This window comes from Brienomyrus brachyistius, chromosome 19, assembly GCF_023856365.1.
Source record: "Brienomyrus brachyistius isolate T26 chromosome 19, BBRACH_0.4, whole genome shotgun sequence".
Classification (NCBI taxonomy): domain Eukaryota; kingdom Metazoa; phylum Chordata; class Actinopteri; order Osteoglossiformes; family Mormyridae; genus Brienomyrus; species Brienomyrus brachyistius.
In genome coordinates, this window is record NC_064551.1 from 20,516,677 (window position 1) to 20,534,497 (window position 17,821).

General features: G+C 41.7%; 1 protein-coding gene across 1 annotated transcript; it reads left to right on the forward strand.

Moving 5' to 3' along the window:
* The first annotated feature begins 13,367 nt into the window (after positions 1-13,367).
* On the forward strand, positions 13,368-16,536 carry si:ch211-57i17.5 (usherin). Its single transcript, XM_048986222.1, has 4 exons — positions 13,368-13,527; positions 14,774-14,845; positions 15,500-15,727; positions 16,187-16,536. The coding sequence occupies exons 1-4, from the start codon at positions 13,369-13,371 to the stop codon at positions 16,274-16,276; spliced, it is 549 nt and encodes a 182-aa protein (XP_048842179.1). The 5' UTR covers position 13,368; the 3' UTR covers positions 16,277-16,536.
* The last annotated feature ends 1,285 nt before the right edge of the window (positions 16,537-17,821 follow it).

Sequence of the window (17,821 nt, forward strand, 5' to 3'; positions counted from 1 at the left end):
GAATTTGGCTCAGGAGAAGGTGGCATATTAGAAAAGAAAACACCAGGTTTTTTTTTTATTTGTTTAGTTTGATTTTCGTAACATGAGAGGAATAACTATACAGTAAAACTTTTTATCAGGCCTATTATGCTAATTCAATTGGCAGTAATCAGCCTTTGTGCATCATGTTGTACTCAAATCAACATCCTGTACCAAACTCTGCATCCTGCCTTGGGTGGTAGCAGCTCCATGTAGTTTGAGCCAGATTGAATCTGGAGAACTGACAAGTTATTTCGACTAATAATGGAAAAACACATTGTTAAATATGAAACGTGTTTTGCTTTTGGCAAAAAGGATGAAATAAGTATTTTTTAGCACAACCAGTTATATTTTAGATGCTATTATTATTATTATTATTATATCTATTCATCAGTGTCTGAATATATTTTGTTTACTTGTACCTCTACTTTGCAAATAATTTGTGGTGTCAGTCTGGCTCTTTAATTATTTAAGGCTCTTAAAGAAAATGGGAGCTGAATTTGAAATGGGAGCTGAATTTGAAATGGGAGCTGAATTTGAAATGGGAGCTGTAGATTTGCAAACTGCAGTATGGGTTTTGTCTGTTTGCACTTGTCCAGACAGTCAGCTTAGAGATGACCTCCGGTGACCTCAGCAGTGGACAGAGTGTATTTCCTGCTCGTGCTGGAAAGACACACGGGCCGTACATGCTACAAAACGATAGTATACGTGTACCATACACACCATCATGTGAAATGAGGTGAGCTATGTATGTTCTCACAAGGATTTTGTCTTGGCATGGTGCTTGCGGTGATATAAAACATCCAGCGAACAGAGTACAGGTTTTGCAGTGTCAGCTCTTCTTGGTTAAGCTCATGGGTTGACTCTGCATTACAGACTCCCCATAATTACAGTCTCTTTAGCTAGATTATGGTTTGACTCTACATTACAGACTCCCCATAATTACAGTCTCTTGAGCTAGATTATGGTTTGACTCTACATTACAGACTCCCCATAATTACAGTCTCTTGAGCTAGATTATGGTTTGACTCCACATTACAGACTCCCCATAATTACAGTCTCTTGAGCTAGATTATGGTTTGACTCTACATTACAGACTCCCCATAATTACAGTCTCTTGAGCTAGATTATGGTTTGACTCTACATTACAGACTCCCCATAATTACAGTCTCTTGAGCTAGATTATGGTTTGACTCTACATTACAGACTCTCCATAATTACAGTCTCTTGAGCTAGATTATGGTTTGACTCTACATTACAGACTCCCCATAATTACAGTCTCTTGAGCTAGATTATGGTTTGACTCTACATTACAGACTCCCCATAATTACAGTCTCTTGAGCTAGATTATGGTTTGACTCCACATTACAGACTCCCCATAATTACAGTCTCTTGAGCTAGATTATGGTTTGACTCTACATTACAGACTCCCCATAAATACAGTCTCTTGAGCTAGATTATGGTTTGACTCTACATTACAGACTCCCCATAATTACAGTCTCTTGAGCTAGATTATGGTTTGACTCTACATTACAGACTCTCCATAATTACAGTCTCTTGAGCTAGATTATGGTTTGACTCTACATTACAGACTCTCCATAATTACAGTCTCTTGAGCTAGATTATGGTTTGACTCTACATTACAGACTCCCCATAATTACAGTCTCTTGAGCTAGATTATGGTTTGACTCTACATTACAGACTCCCCATAATTACAGTCTCTTGAGCTAGATTATGGTTTGACTCTACATTACAGACTCCCCATAATTACAGTCTCTTGAGCTAGATTATGGTTTGACTCTACATTACAGACTCCCCATAATTACAGTCTCTTGAGCTAGATTATGGTTTACTCTACATTACAGACTCCCCATAATTACAGTCTCTTGAGCTAGATTATGGTTTACTCTACATTACAGACTCCCCATAATTACAGTCTCTTGAGCTAGATTATGGTTTGACTCTACATTACAGACTCCCCATAATTACAGTCTCTTTAGCTAGATTATGGTTTGACTCTACATTACAGACTCCCCATAATTACAGTCTCTTGAGCTAGATTATGGTTTACTCTACATTACAGACTCCCCATAATTACAGTCTCTTGAGCTAGATTATGGTTTGACTCTACATTACAGACTCTCCATAATTACAGTCTCTTGAGCTAGATTATGGTTTGACTCTACATTACAGACTCCCCATAATTACAGTCTCTTGAGCTAGATTATGGTTTGACTCTACATTACAGACTCCCCATAATTACAGTCTCTTTAGCTAGATTATGGTTTGACTCTACATTACAGACTCCCCATAATTACAGTCTCTTGAGCTAGATTATGGTTTGACTCTACATTACAGACTCCCCATAATTACAGTCTCTTGAGCTAGATTATGGTTTGACTCTACATTACAGACTCCCCATAATTACAGTCTCTTGAGCTAGATTATGGTTTGACTCTACATTACAGACTCCCCATAATTACAGTCTCTTGAGCTAGATTATGGTTTGACTCTACATTACAGACTCCCCATAATTACAGTCTCTTGAGCTAGATTATGGTTTGACTCTACATTACAGACTCCCCATAATTACAGTCTCTTGAGCTAGATTATGGTTTGACTCTACATTACAGACTCCCCATAATTACAGTCTCTTGAGCTAGATTATGGTTTACTCTACATTACAGACTCCCCATAATTACAGTCTCTTGAGCTAGATTATGGTTTACTCTACATTACAGACTCCCCATAATTACAGTCTCTTGAGCTAGATTATGGTTTGACTCTACATTACAGACTCCCCATAATTACAGTCTCTTGAGCTAGATTATGGTTTGACTCTACATTACAGACTCCCCATAATTACAGTCTCTTGAGCTAGATTATGGTTTGACTCTACATTACAGACTCCCCATAATTACAGTCTCTTGAGCTAGATTATGGTTTGACTCCACATTACAGACTCCCCATAATTACAGTCTCTTGAGCTAGATTATGGTTTGACTCTACATTACAGACTCCCCATAAATACAGTCTCTTGAGCTAGATTATGGTTTGACTCTACATTACAGACTCCCCATAATTACAGTCTCTTGAGCTAGATTATGGTTTGACTCTACATTACAGACTCTCCATAATTACAGTCTCTTGAGCTAGATTATGGTTTGACTCTACATTACAGACTCTCCATAATTACAGTCTCTTGAGCTAGATTATGGTTTGACTCTACATTACAGACTCCCCATAATTACAGTCTCTTGAGCTAGATTATGGTTTGACTCTACATTACAGACTCCCCATAATTACAGTCTCTTGAGCTAGATTATGGTTTGACTCTACATTACAGACTCTCCATAATTACAGTCTCTTGAGCTAGATTATGGTTTGACTCTACATTACAGACTCTCCATAATTACAGTCTCTTGAGCTAGATTATGGTTTGACTCTACATTACAGACTCCCCATAATTACAGTCTCTTGAGCTAGATTATGGTTTGACTCTACATTACAGACTCCCCATAATTACAGTCTCTTGAGCTAGATTATGGTTTGACTCTACATTACAGACTCCCCATAATTACAGTCTCTTGAGCTAGATTATGGTTTGACTCTACATTACAGACTCCCCATAATTACAGTCTCTTGAGCTAGATTATGGTTTACTCTACATTACAGACTCCCCATAATTACAGTCTCTTGAGCTAGATTATGGTTTACTCTACATTACAGACTCCCCATAATTACAGTCTCTTGAGCTAGATTATGGTTTGACTCTACATTACAGACTCCCCATAATTACAGTCTCTTTAGCTAGATTATGGTTTGACTCTACATTACAGACTCCCCATAATTACAGTCTCTTGAGCTAGATTATGGTTTACTCTACATTACAGACTCCCCATAATTACAGTCTCTTGAGCTAGATTATGGTTTGACTCTACATTACAGACTCTCCATAATTACAGTCTCTTGAGCTAGATTATGGTTTGACTCTACATTACAGACTCCCCATAATTACAGTCTCTTTAGCTAGATTATGGTTTGACTCTACATTACAGACTCCCCATAATTACAGTCTCTTGAGCTAGATTATGGTTTGACTCTACATTACAGACTCCCCATAATTACAGTCTCTTGAGCTAGATTATGGTTTGACTCTACATTACAGACTCCCCATAATTACAGTCTCTTGAGCTAGATTATGGTTTGACTCTACATTACAGACTCCCCATAATTACAGTCTCTTGAGCTAGATTATGGTTTGACTCTACATTACAGACTCCCCATAATTACAGTCTCTTGAGCTAGATTATGGTTTGACTCTACATTACAGACTCCCCATAATTACAGTCTCTTGAGCTAGATTATGGTTTACTCTACATTACAGACTCCCCATAATTACAGTCTCTTGAGCTAGATTATGGTTTACTCTACATTACAGACTCCCCATAATTACAGTCTCTTGAGCTAGATTATGGTTTGACTCTACATTACAGACTCCCCATAATTACAGTCTCTTGAGCTAGATTATGGTTTGACTCTACATTACAGACTCCCCATAATTACAGTCTCTTGAGCTAGATTATGGTTTGACTCTACATTACAGACTCCCCATAATTACAGTCTCTTGAGCTAGATTATGGTTTGACTCCACATTACAGACTCCCCATAATTACAGTCTCTTGAGCTAGATTATGGTTTGACTCTACATTACAGACTCCCCATAAATACAGTCTCTTGAGCTAGATTATGGTTTGACTCTACATTACAGACTCCCCATAATTACAGTCTCTTGAGCTAGATTATGGTTTGACTCTACATTACAGACTCTCCATAATTACAGTCTCTTGAGCTAGATTATGGTTTGACTCTACATTACAGACTCTCCATAATTACAGTCTCTTGAGCTAGATTATGGTTTGACTCTACATTACAGACTCCCCATAATTACAGTCTCTTGAGCTAGATTATGGTTTGACTCTACATTACAGACTCCCCATAATTACAGTCTCTTGAGCTAGATTATGGTTTGACTCTACATTACAGACTCCCCATAATTACAGTCTCTTGAGCTAGATTATGGTTTGACTCTACATTACAGACTCCCCATAATTACAGTCTCTTGAGCTAGATTATGGTTTACTCTACATTACAGACTCCCCATAATTACAGTCTCTTGAGCTAGATTATGGTTTACTCTACATTACAGACTCCCCATAATTACAGTCTCTTGAGCTAGATTATGGTTTGACTCTACATTACAGACTCCCCATAATTACAGTCTCTTTAGCTAGATTATGGTTTGACTCTACATTACAGACTCCCCATAATTACAGTCTCTTGAGCTAGATTATGGTTTACTCTACATTACAGACTCCCCATAATTACAGTCTCTTGAGCTAGATTATGGTTTGACTCTACATTACAGACTCTCCATAATTACAGTCTCTTGAGCTAGATTATGGTTTGACTCTACATTACAGACTCCCCATAATTACAGTCTCTTGAGCTAGATTATGGTTTGACTCTACATTACAGACTCCCCATAATTACAGTCTCTTTAGCTAGATTATGGTTTGACTCTACATTACAGACTCCCCATAATTACAGTCTCTTGAGCTAGATTATGGTTTGACTCTACATTACAGACTCCCCATAATTACAGTCTCTTGAGCTAGATTATGGTTTGACTCTACATTACAGACTCCCCATAATTACAGTCTCTTGAGCTAGATTATGGTTTGACTCTACATTACAGACTCCCCATAATTACAGTCTCTTGAGCTAGATTATGGTTTGACTCTACATTACAGACTCCCCATAATTACAGTCTCTTGAGCTAGATTATGGTTTGACTCTACATTACAGACTCCCCATAATTACAGTCTCTTGAGCTAGATTATGGTTTGACTCTACATTACAGACTCCCCATAATTACAGTCTCTTGAGCTAGATTATGGTTTACTCTACATTACAGACTCCCCATAATTACAGTCTCTTGAGCTAGATTATGGTTTACTCTACATTACAGACTCCCCATAATTACAGTCTCTTGAGCTAGATTATGGTTTGACTCTACATTACAGACTCCCCATAATTACAGTCTCTTGAGCTAGATTATGGTTTGACTCTACATTACAGACTCCCCATAATTACAGTCTCTTGAGCTAGATTATGGTTTGACTCTACATTACAGACTCCCCATAATTACAGTCTCTTGAGCTAGATTATGGTTTGACTCTACATTACAGACTCCCCATAATTACAGTCTCTTGAGCTAGATTATGGTTTGACTCTACATTACAGACTCCCCATAATTACAGTCTCTTGAGCTAGATTATGGTTTGACTCTACATTACAGACTCCCCATAATTACACGTCTCTTTAGCTAGACTATGGTTTGGGTCTGTAGTTACAGATTCTGTGAAATACGGCCAGTTTAGTTGTATTATAACGCACCACTATATGCACCACATTCCCCCTGTGCTTTTACCCTTATCTGCCTCCCTGTCTCTTCGTTTGTCTCCACCCATCTGTCGCATCTTCTCTTCGTGTGTCTGTCTGTCTGTCTGTCTACTTTCCTCTGACCTCTGACCTCGTCTTTCTCTCCTTACCCCATTTGTCCCTCCACTGTCACTCTCCATGGTATCTCCTCACACTCATCCACACTCCCAAAGAGGCAGAATTACCCACCTATCTCCAATGTAACAAAGTTGATTAAAACTGCCTTTGTTATACTAATTGCCACGCTTGTACATTGTCATGTGCATTCTGGGTGTACACCACACTCACCTCCCCTAATGCTTAATTCATTTGCTTAATACACAGTTTCCCTCACCAGCACCCTGGAGGCATTCTACACAGTCTGCATGCGTAGTGGGGCTGTGCGCTACACGCTTTTCTGCCACAGGGAAAATGTCAGCAGCACCTCTGGATAACAGGGAGGCAGATAAGAAAGACAGACATGGCACTTCATGTTAGAAAAGACTGCTAATACAATCCATTTAGCGCCTTTGAAATGTTCGTAAAACACAATGAGCTGCAAAACAATCATCATCTGTGCTTTTTTAGTTATTCATTTTAATAACCATTGACATCATAATTATTGTTATGACAAGGCGAGATCAATAGTTAAGCATGGAACTGGGAAGAAGCAAAAACATGGACTGTCTGGGGGTCCCGGAGGACCAGGTTGAGATATACTGCTCCAGGCGACCCCCCCCCCCCATATAACCAATCCATGGGACCAATTCATGTGTGTCTCAAAAACCACCCCATTCCCACCTGCAGTTGCCAGCAGTTTCTCAGCACCTTTCCCTTAAAAGGTCCATACCTCCCTGGTGCCCTCTGCTGGCAGTTCTTCTTCTGTAACCACAGCCTACTTGAGAACCATAATGAGAATGAGGTTTACCGGCTATGTATGTTCTCACAAGGATTATATCCTGGCATGGTGCTTGCGGTGATATAAAGCAACCATCGAGCAGAGTACAGATAAAAAAAAAACAGAGAACACAATCGACTTATAACCAACATGAAACAATAAATAATGGGGAAAAAAAAGCTGTTTTTGTCCCTTGAAGTCCTGGTTTTTACTGATGGGAATCTGAGCCCAGAAGAGAGAGTCATAAAGAGGCAGTGGTCTGGGTGAGAGGGTTCAACGGTGCTTGCTCATTTCTTTGGCCTGTAATTGTATAGCTCCTGGAAAGAAGACGTGTCACAGTTTTTCTCGACCTGAACTGGACCGATGCATCTTGCACGGAATAAGTAGAATTGGTAGGAAAAACAGCAACATGTTTTGTGTGAATATTTATTTATATTTTCTGTGAAGCTTAGCAGAGAACATTCCTTCCCAGATGAGTGTAACACCACAATGTGTGTTGAGTCACATGGGACGGTCACCCAACTGAGGCTTCAGCCAGTTCAAACACTGCAGTTTTGATTAACCGATTGAACTCGATGCCGCCACTTAGCCGTATTGGTTAGTACCGTTCATGCTTTCTGTCTCTCCACAGTACGGCTTCTGACCCTGTGTCATCGGTGTAATAATATACTGAACAATTAGTTTAGCGTCCATCACCCTAGATGCGTGTAATATGACCTGAAGGATGAGAATTAATCCTTTGGCGACTACATACAGGCACGGGAGTAGGAACCGGGATGGTGGGGGGGACATGCACCCCCCAGTATTTAATTTGGAATCATTCATTCCTTCCCCCAATAAACAGTCCTTTTTATTTCACTGACTAAGCTCCGTCAGTGATCCTCTAATATCAAACTCTCTCCTACTCTGTTACAAATATCAAAAAATATCAGTAACCTTGGATTTTTGGGGAGAGGAATGTTACTGAAGTGGACTGAAGTTTAATTCGTTTATTTTAATAAGTAATTCCACGTGACTAAACAATGGCACAGATGAAGACTATGGCTTAACTGTATTGGAGTTTAACAGTTTAATCAAACCAATTAATTAAGCTGTAGGCCAGAAGCAAAGCCAGCCTAGTTACCCTCTTCTCAAGGTCTGGTTGGAAACTGTGTATCAAACAGAAGGAGTGTGTGGCTATCAGAAAGTGATACATTTCAAATATGGGTCCCACTGTTTGCTCAGCACCAGTTACTGCTTAATTATTTATTCTGAAAGTAGTGGAATTCAAACCAGGACAATCCTTCCTGGGTCTAATATCATTGGATCTTCTCTCGTGTGTTATTCAGCAAAGCGCCTCCCTTTCTGATGGGATGGTTGCCCTGCTTCAGAGGTAAACCAATCCCTCTGATGACGTAGTTGCCATAGCTGCAAGAGCCGCGAAGCTGCAGGTATCCCATTCGGAGCCAGCTTCGCCCGCTTCCCCTCGCAACGCCGAATTCCTTATCACTCACCTTAGGTATCTGACTCAACTAGGACTGCTAACCCCCCCACCCCCCCACTCCCCAACCCCCTTCACCCGGAGGGAGGACCGCTGAGTCAGCCGTCGCCATTCTCCAGCCAGCAAGGTGCAGCAGATCCCCCTGGAACACCGGAGTCGTGTAAAATATTGATGGAGTGAGAAGAGCTGGTCCGCCGTCCCTCCGCGTCCCAAACCACCAGCTTCAGGAGTGCCAGCACTCCCAACACCGAGGACAACACGGCCACTGGCACCGGTGAGGAGCAGCCACCGCCCTCCTTAATCTGTCCCCCTGCCTTTGACCCGCGCTTCCTGCTTCCTCACCCTCATTTTGGGGTCTGCCTCCCCTCCATGGCAGGTGGGCCCCAGAATTTTCTTTCTCAGTTGCGCAGTCGTAGGAGTGAGCTTGATTTCCGGGTTTTGTTTCGGAAAATGGACAGATGTGTCCAGCGAGTTGCTTAAGGAGGCGATAGGAGAGAAAAGCGGCCCGTGTGACTGAGATAAGCCTCAAATTACTCATTTGGCTGCTGGCATTGCGACTGCCTTGCTGGGAAAAAGTGCGCGTCGATTTTATCAAATGGCACTACAGCTTTCAGATGGATAAGTTATGGGCATTGTGCTTAATTTCAGTGATAAATATCAAATGCAATCAAAAAATATTTTAATCGTCCATGATTAAACCAGGCAAAGAATCTTGTATTGTAATGACAACAAATCCATGATGGATAAAACACAAATGAGAAAATGGAAACTTCTCAACCTTGATCAGAATATGTGGGTAGAAGCTGGCTGGCTGGATGGAAGGATGGATGAATAGATGGATGGACGGACAGATGGATGGATGGAAAAACAGTAACTGGAGAATAACGAATAAGTCGTATTATTATCAGTACTTAAGTACAAATGACAGTGTACTTTATAGTTAACAGTTTTATCTATAGTACGTTTAATAATGCACTAGTCAGACAATAATGCACTTTCACACTAAAGCATGCAGATTCCCATTTAGATTGAACTCATTTGCGATACGGCATATTGCATTTTCCTCCCTTTTGCAACCGCCTATTCTGGTCAGGGTTAGGGGTATTGCAAATCCCATGCCTTCAAATATTTAAATTGCTCTCATACATAGAAATATTTCCTTCACTCCCAAATAAATGAACATCCACAGGTGTTATTTTGCACAGGCAATCACCACAGGCAATCACATACGCACATCTGATATTGCCAACGGCCCTAGGGATGGATGCCATGGCTCTTTCCACGCTCATCCTCATCTCGCTCTCACTCGGTAACGCGATCCTGTTGCTATTGGCTGCAGCCACGCTCCGCAGAGACCCAGCAGTGACACAGACCCAGGGCAGGAAGTCAAGAAGACCACAGCATTGTTTTTCGCCCAGCTAACTGAACCAGGTTAAATTTTGGGCATAACATAGATGGGCTGGTGTGTCAATGGTCTTATTTACACTTTACTGCCAAGAGGTATAATAACTAACAGAATGGCAAATAACACATCTGTCATTGCTTTTTCCAACCGATGAACAACCAGCCAACAACCAAAATAAGCAGTGGTGAGGAGTTCCCAGTGATGTATATTACTGAGACATTTGCTGTTTGACGTCATAAGAACAGCATCTGTGTAGTTGGTAGTAATAATTATCATCCCATCCAATGTTATAGCATGTTTTTCTTGTGACCAGAGGGTGATGGGTAGCTAGGCTAGGTTAGGTTTCAAAAAAGTTGGGACAGGGGCAACAAAAGACTGGAAAAGTTGTGTAATGCTAAAACAAATCACCTGGTTGAATATCTCACAGCTGATTAGCTTAATCGGCAGCAGGTCAGTAAGATGGGTATAAAGACTGGGTATAAAACGAGCCTCCCAGAGAGGCAGAGTGTGTGCAGTGAAGATGAAGAGAGGGTCACCGCTCAGTGAAAAACTGCATGGGCAAATAGTGCAACAGTTTAAGAACAATATTCCTCAATGCAATATTGCAGAAAAAATGGGAATTACATCATCTATGGTACATAATATCATATTTGAATATAAAAGATTCAAAGAATCTGGAGCAATCTCAGTAAGGAAGGCCTCTGCAAGGCCAAAAACCAATATTGTATAGCCGTGATTGTCGGGTCCTCGGGCAGCACTGCATTAAAAACAGACACGATTCTATATTGGAAATCACTGCATGGGCTCAGGAACACTTACAAAAACCACTGTCTGTGAACACAGTTCATTGCTGCATGCACAAATGCAAAGAACCATGCAAAGAAACCATCTAAACATGATCCAGAAACACCGTCAAGTTCCCTGGGCCTGAGTCATTTACGATGGACTGGGGCAAAATGGAAAACTGTCCTGTGGTCTGACAAATCAAAATTTCAAAATCTTTTTGGAAATCATGGACACTGCGTCCATCCAGCTGGTTATCTGCAGACAGTTCAAAAGGAGCTTTAACTCCTACCTCCAGCAGAACTTCACCCATGTCCTGGGGGAGGCGGGGGGACGTTGAGTCCGAATGGGCCATGTTCCATGCCTCCATTGTGGAGGCGGCTGACCAGAGCTGTGGCCGTAAGGTGGGCGGTGCCTGTCACGGCGGCAATCCCTAAACCCGCTAGTGGACACCAGCGGTGAGGGATGCCGTCAAGCTGAAGAAGGAGTCCTATCAGGCCTTTTTAGCCTGTGGGACTCCGGAGGCAGCTGATAGGTACCGGTGGGCCAATCGGAACGTGGCTTCGGCGGTCGCTGAGGCAAAAACTCGGGTATGGGAGGAGTTTGGCGAGGCCATGAAGAACGACTTCGAGGAGATTCTGGTCCACCATCCAGTGGCTCGGGGGGGAAAGCAGTGCAGCAGCAACACTGTTTATGGTGGGGATGTTGTGGGTCGGTGGAAGGAATACTTCCAAGACCTCCTCAATCCCACGACACGCTTTCCAATGAGGAAGCAGAGGACTCACCTATCTCTGCGGCGGAGGTTGCTGAGGTGATTAAAAAGCTCGCGGGTGGCCAGGCCCTGGGGATGGATGAGATCCGCCCGCAATTCCTCAAGGCTCTGGATGTTGCAGGGCTGTCCTGGTTGACACGCATCTGCAGCATCGCATGGACATTGGGCCTCTGGATTGGCAAACCAGGGTGGTGGTCCCCCACACCGGAGGGTGTGTTCCAACTATAGGGGGATCACACTCCTCAGCCTTCCTGGTAAGGTCTAATCAGGAGTGCTGGAAAGGAGGGTCCGTCAGATTGTCCATCCTTGGATTCTGGAGGAGCAGTGTGGTTTTTGCCCTGGCCATGGAACAGCTCTATACTCTCAACAGGGTCCTGGAGGGTGCATGGGAGTTTGCCCAACCAGTCTACATGTGCTTTGTGGACTTGGAGAAGGCATTCAACCGTGGGCCCTGTGGGGAGTGCTCCAGGAGTATGGGGTGCCGGGCTACCTTATAAAGGCTGTTTGGTCCCTGTACAACCGGTGTCAGAGCTTGGTCTGCATTGTCGGCAGTAAGTCGGACTCGTTTCCAATGAGAGTTGGACTCCGCCAGGGCTGCCCTTTGTCAGTGATTCTGTTCATAACTTTTATGGACAGAATTTCTAGGTTTAGCCAGGGCGTTGAGGGTGTCCGGTTTGGTGACCTCAGGATTAGGTCTCTGTTTTTTGCAGATGATGTGGTTCTGTTGGTCTCATCGGACCGTGACCTTCGGCTCTCACTGGAGCAGTCCGCAGCCGAGTGTGAAGCGGCTGGGATGAAAATTAGCACCTCCAAATCCGAGACCACGGTCCTTAGCCGGAAAAGGGTGGAGTGCTCTCTCCGGGTCAGGGAGGAAGTCCTTCCCCAAGTGGAGGAGTTTAAGTATCTCGGGGTCTTGTTCACAAGTGAAGGAAGGATGGAGCAAGAGATCAACAGCAGGAGCCTGGGAACACCTTGGGATTCCCCCAGAAGAGCTAGACGAAGTGGCCGGGGAGACGGAAGTCTGGGTTTCCGCGTTTAGTCTGCTGCCCCTGCGACCCCACCCGGAAGATGATGGATGGATGGAATGATTTGGGTTTATCCGATTTGTAAACAATTGCATTCTGTTCTTATTTACATTTTATCCAGTATCCCAACTTTTTGGTAATAGGGTGTAAGTAATTAGTAATTAACGATGGATGGTGTTGTGGTTTTTACAGTACTGCTTGCAACTAAATATTTTAGCTGATATTTTTCATCTGTATTCCTCTCTGACACGTACATTGTAGACCCAGTACACCTGCAGAGGAGAGGCAGTGGTTGCATTTCCACACTTCAGCTGACGTTTTGGATCCATTTTAAGAGCACATGGCCTCCTGAATGTGTAATGAGCCCACTTTCCCACTAGGGGGCAGCCACCAATAACCCTACCCGTTGTGTAAGCAGATCCCACAGAGCCCACGCCTGGGGGAACAGCGGCCATGCAGGAGTCTGGGTCACGGTTCTACACTGAACTGTGGTTTATCGTCCTGATGGCGGGCGTGGGCCTGATCCTGCTGGCCATCTTCCTGGGCCTGTTCCTGCACAAGGCTCTGAACAAGCCGCCTTTCACCCGAGAGCGTCCTCCACTTGTGCCACTGCCTTTGCAGAAGAGGAATGCTATAGGGGTCTATCCTCCTGGCAATTATTTGGTAAGAAAGTGATCTATAATGGCTTTTTATGCATTACTAAATGCATAAAAAATTGTGAAGATATAGATATTGACCATTTATTTTATTATATTCTAATATTCTTTTATTGTTATTATATTCTAATAAATAATACAAAGGAGTACAAAATAGACTATGACTGTACAGGTCTGGTAAAGTCCCATAATGGTCTTTCTGAGTTCTTAATGATCCGAAAGTCCAATATCTCCTTGTTCTAAACCACTTAGCAGGGAATATTAGTAGTATAGTGAAGTTGAATGTAGTTATTATTAAATCATAAAGTGTCTTGGTGGGAGAACATTGGTAATATTCAATTCTGTTCACAAAATCAAAGTGACGATATGGAGCCTCCCAAGAGTTTGAAGATGACAGAAAGCTGGCCCAGGGCAGGGATATGTTTTAAGTATTTTACTATAAAGGAATTATAGTTGGGGGGGGGATCTCAGTGAATACAGGCAGCAAATTACACAGTGTATCACGCACTAAATGTATGTATTTACACGTTTGTTTATTTATTCAGAAAACACCATTTCTAGAAAAACTTGAACATATGTCACTATACCAAAAATGTCACAAAGGCCTAGCTGTACTCCATAAAAAGGAGCTGCTGAAATAGCCCTGCTTGTATGTTCGAGCGTAATATTTTTTTTACAATCGACTGAAGCTGACCGTTCGTCGGCATTGGTCGGCGCTAATCACTTGCCGGCAGTTTGGTGTGAACCCTACGTAACATTTTCAAACAAGCGATTCAAGCAATTCAAGGACAGACACCGAACTAACCCAGTGATCTCCTAGTATGAATGAGTTCATAACATTTGAAAAAATTTCCTTTTTTCAGGAAGTAAAACGTATTCAGTGTTCTTTTTATTTCCAAAGGTCACCACAAGGTGGCAGGGAAGGATTGTTCTAATGACAGGATAGATAGATAGATAGATAGATAGATAGATAGATAGATAGATAGATAGATAGATAGATAGATATTTAATAATTGACATCTAGTATTATAAATCCTATTTTATTTTTGTCCATCATATAAATTTATTTTGTCTGAATATAGAATTTAGTCATGTCTCCCAGTCTAGCCTCTTTTACAAAGCTACTATAACCAGTATTTATGTTATTCCCTAAAGCCCTTAACTTCCATGATAGCCAAAATGGGGCCGTTTTAATTTTCCCTCTCAGTGGGAGTCTGAAAACCTTTCGATGACTTTTTTTTCTGCACGTTCAGTTCGACACGGTCCCAGACGCCACCAGCTCTTCAAGCAGCGTTACTCTGAAAGGCTTTACAATGCACCTGGAGGTACGCATGCATGGGAAGCCTTAATGCAGCGCAGATGTTAATCACTTACTCTCAGCTCATACTACATACCCTGCTTCAGTCTCATTTTCTGCTTTTCCTCTCTTTGCCGGAGTTTTGCAGGGAGTTTATGGTTTTATATCACAATTTATCTTATCAAGTGTTAAATATTAACCCACTAATTACCTTTAAAAAGTAATTTTTATGTATTGTATGTAAACTCAAACTTCCTGTTAGGGACAGATTAGGAATAGATCTTACAGGCAATTAATGGCCTGTGTAGATAAGCAATGTGGAAACGAGGACGCGAACATCAAACAGCATTTAGAGACATTATGTCTGTTCATTGAATTTTAGAATGAAATTTTAATTCTCAATAACTCTAGATGTTTTTATAATGTTGCTCCACTCTCTTCTGATTCTTATTCTACTATGTCGGGGTGAGAGTACCATCGCTTTTTCCATTATGATTGAGTTTGTGTTGAGCTTCTTGTTCCACTATTTTGGAATGAGAATTCCATCTTTTGCTCCAATGTAATTGCATGTGTGTTCTAGTTATTGTTTCACTATATATGGGGTGAAGGTTCCATGTCTTGTTCCATTGTGGTGAGCGTGTGTTCCATTCTTGCGATCTCCTTGTTCCATCTTCCATTTTAGGGGGTGATAGACAGCAAAGTTGTGGATAGCAGCATCCCTGGTGATGAGGATCTCCCCACACAGGGCATCTCTGTGCTCCACATATCCAGCCAGAGCCAGGTGGCCCATGGCCCTTCCCAGAATTCCCTGCACCGGAGCATCAGTCAGCTCCTTGACACTCATGACAAGAAGTCGCTGATGGATGATGGGCTGTGGGACACAATGGTGCATGGCTATGACAGCGGCATGGTGAGACACTCTTATGTTAGAGGGTAACAAGCTGGCCTCTAACAGTTAAACTTCATGACTTGGTGCATAATAATGAATTAGGTTATTAGTTTTTCCAGGCCCAACACAGTGTGAGTCTCCATCCTGGCTCTATATAAGTGGAGCTTGCATGTTCTCCCTGTGCCATTGGAGAGTTTGCTCCAGGTTCTCAGGGTTGCCCCATCCCAGTCCAAAAATATGCTAAGGAGAACTGAAGTTGCCAAATTGCCCATAGGTGTGAATGTGCATATCAATAGTGTGAGTGTCCTGTGATGGGTTGGCGCCCCATCCTGGGTTGTTCCCTGCCTTGTGCCCGTAGCTTCTGGGATCGGCTCCAGACCCCCGCGACCTTGCATAGAACAAGCGGGTATAGAAAATGGATGCACAGGTGGATCATTTTACCATAGCATAACGCTGATCATATTTTCAATGGTGTTTCAGTTTATGGAAGACGAGGTGTTTGTGGAAACTATCAAAGGCTTCAGTACAGTGAGGAAGGAGCACACCATGTTTACAGACACAAACTTGTAGCAGAACTCCATGTCAATGTGAAATTAGACTCAAGTTGTTACTCCACCTCCCCAAAAGAACATCACATGTTGGTGCTGTCAAGTCCAGCTTCAGAGCCGGGCATCGTGTACCCTTGGAAACGACTATCCCAGCCTCTGATTCACCAAGCACCTGGAGGTGTACAAAGAAACTCTCAAGGACGTATCGTGGAACTGGGGGTGATTTACCAGATAACTGAGACAGCAAGAGATTCATATGCAAATATTTATTCATATGCAAATTAGTGCCTTTCAGAGTGAACAATTGTCCAATCGCTTGAGGTCCATGATGGTTTGTTTATTGCAGAAAAGCCAATTTTTTCAATATATCTGAATTTCATTTTTATATCAAGTTGCAGTATTAACTGTATTTTAGGTAAGTTGAATCATCACGGGCTTTTTGTTATTTCTTGTTTTATTTGAATGACTTTTATTGATGACAGATTTATACTGAACCACACCACAGGGAAAATCGCTGATTTGGTAAATAATTTCTGAAGAAAAAATAATAAGGAGACCTTTTTCACTTAATTTTCTTCCTCATCCTTTTATGAAGAATTGCGGTTGGAGAGTAAATCAAAACATGTGAATTGACTCTCCTCTTTTCCTGTTACGAGGGCTTCAAATATAACTACATAACAGTCGGACAACTGGACTTCAGTGTCTAGCTTTGAGGAAATACACTAACAAGGACATATTCTGCAAAAGCATGCTGTTAGTCATGCCGTAGGGATAGCTGTCTATGAGACGGTGCTTTGTGATTAACAGTGCGTAGATGAGTAATGCTAAAGTACATGCTCCCTGAAATTGTTCTGTAATAGTTCATATTTACGTACAATTTAAACGTATGGCTTGGCCAAAAGTATACATATCATTCGTGTGTGTGTATGCACACTTACTTTTTGCAATGTAACTTAAATGGAAATACAAATTCAAAAAGTAATAAGAGCAAATGCAAAAGGAAACATATTACTCTTTATGAGTAATTTGTTTGCAAACCAACAATTGTGCGAAGTTATAATCTTTTGTGTTTGAAATTCCAATAACAGCATTTTGGATTCCAAAATGTCAGCCGGGTCGTTTTCTAATCATATCGGCCTGGTTTCAGTAGGTCTCTTGCTAAACATTTCTCAAAGATATTTATCAGTGTCTATCAGGTGTATCTCTATATAAATCTGAAGAATTGATTAATAACATGTATGGATTAAAATAACTGCCCATATATTAATATTTCCCATACTTGTCAGTTTTATAGCTGCATCTGAAAATGACATGTCGATTCACTGCTATGTCCTAATGACCTGGTACAGACATACCTTTGCACGTATATGCGCAATTCCTGTCCATTACCATTCCATCTATCAACAGATAGTAGAATTTGTTGTATTTAGTTGTTATTTACAGGAATTGTTTTGTCGGTCCAATTGCCTACAGTCGTGTTAACATTTAAAACCATCAAAGCTGTGATGTAAGTAGGGCTCTGAGATTTTAAATATGTTTCAACACTAAAATATGTCATAACTGTAAA

Bases quoted from the DNA above. Each gene is read 5' to 3' on its own strand.
- si:ch211-57i17.5 (XM_048986222.1), top strand. From the start codon at position 13,369: ATGGCGGGCGTGGGCCTGATCCTGCTGGCCATCTTCCTGGGCCTGTTC. The intron at 13,528-14,773 runs GTAAGAAAGTGA...CTGCACGTTCAG, and splicing joins ATCCTCCTGGCAATTATTTG to TTCGACACGGTCCCAGACGC. The intron at 15,728-16,186 runs GTGAGACACTCT...ATGGTGTTTCAG, and splicing joins ATGGCTATGACAGCGGCATG to TTTATGGAAGACGAGGTGTT.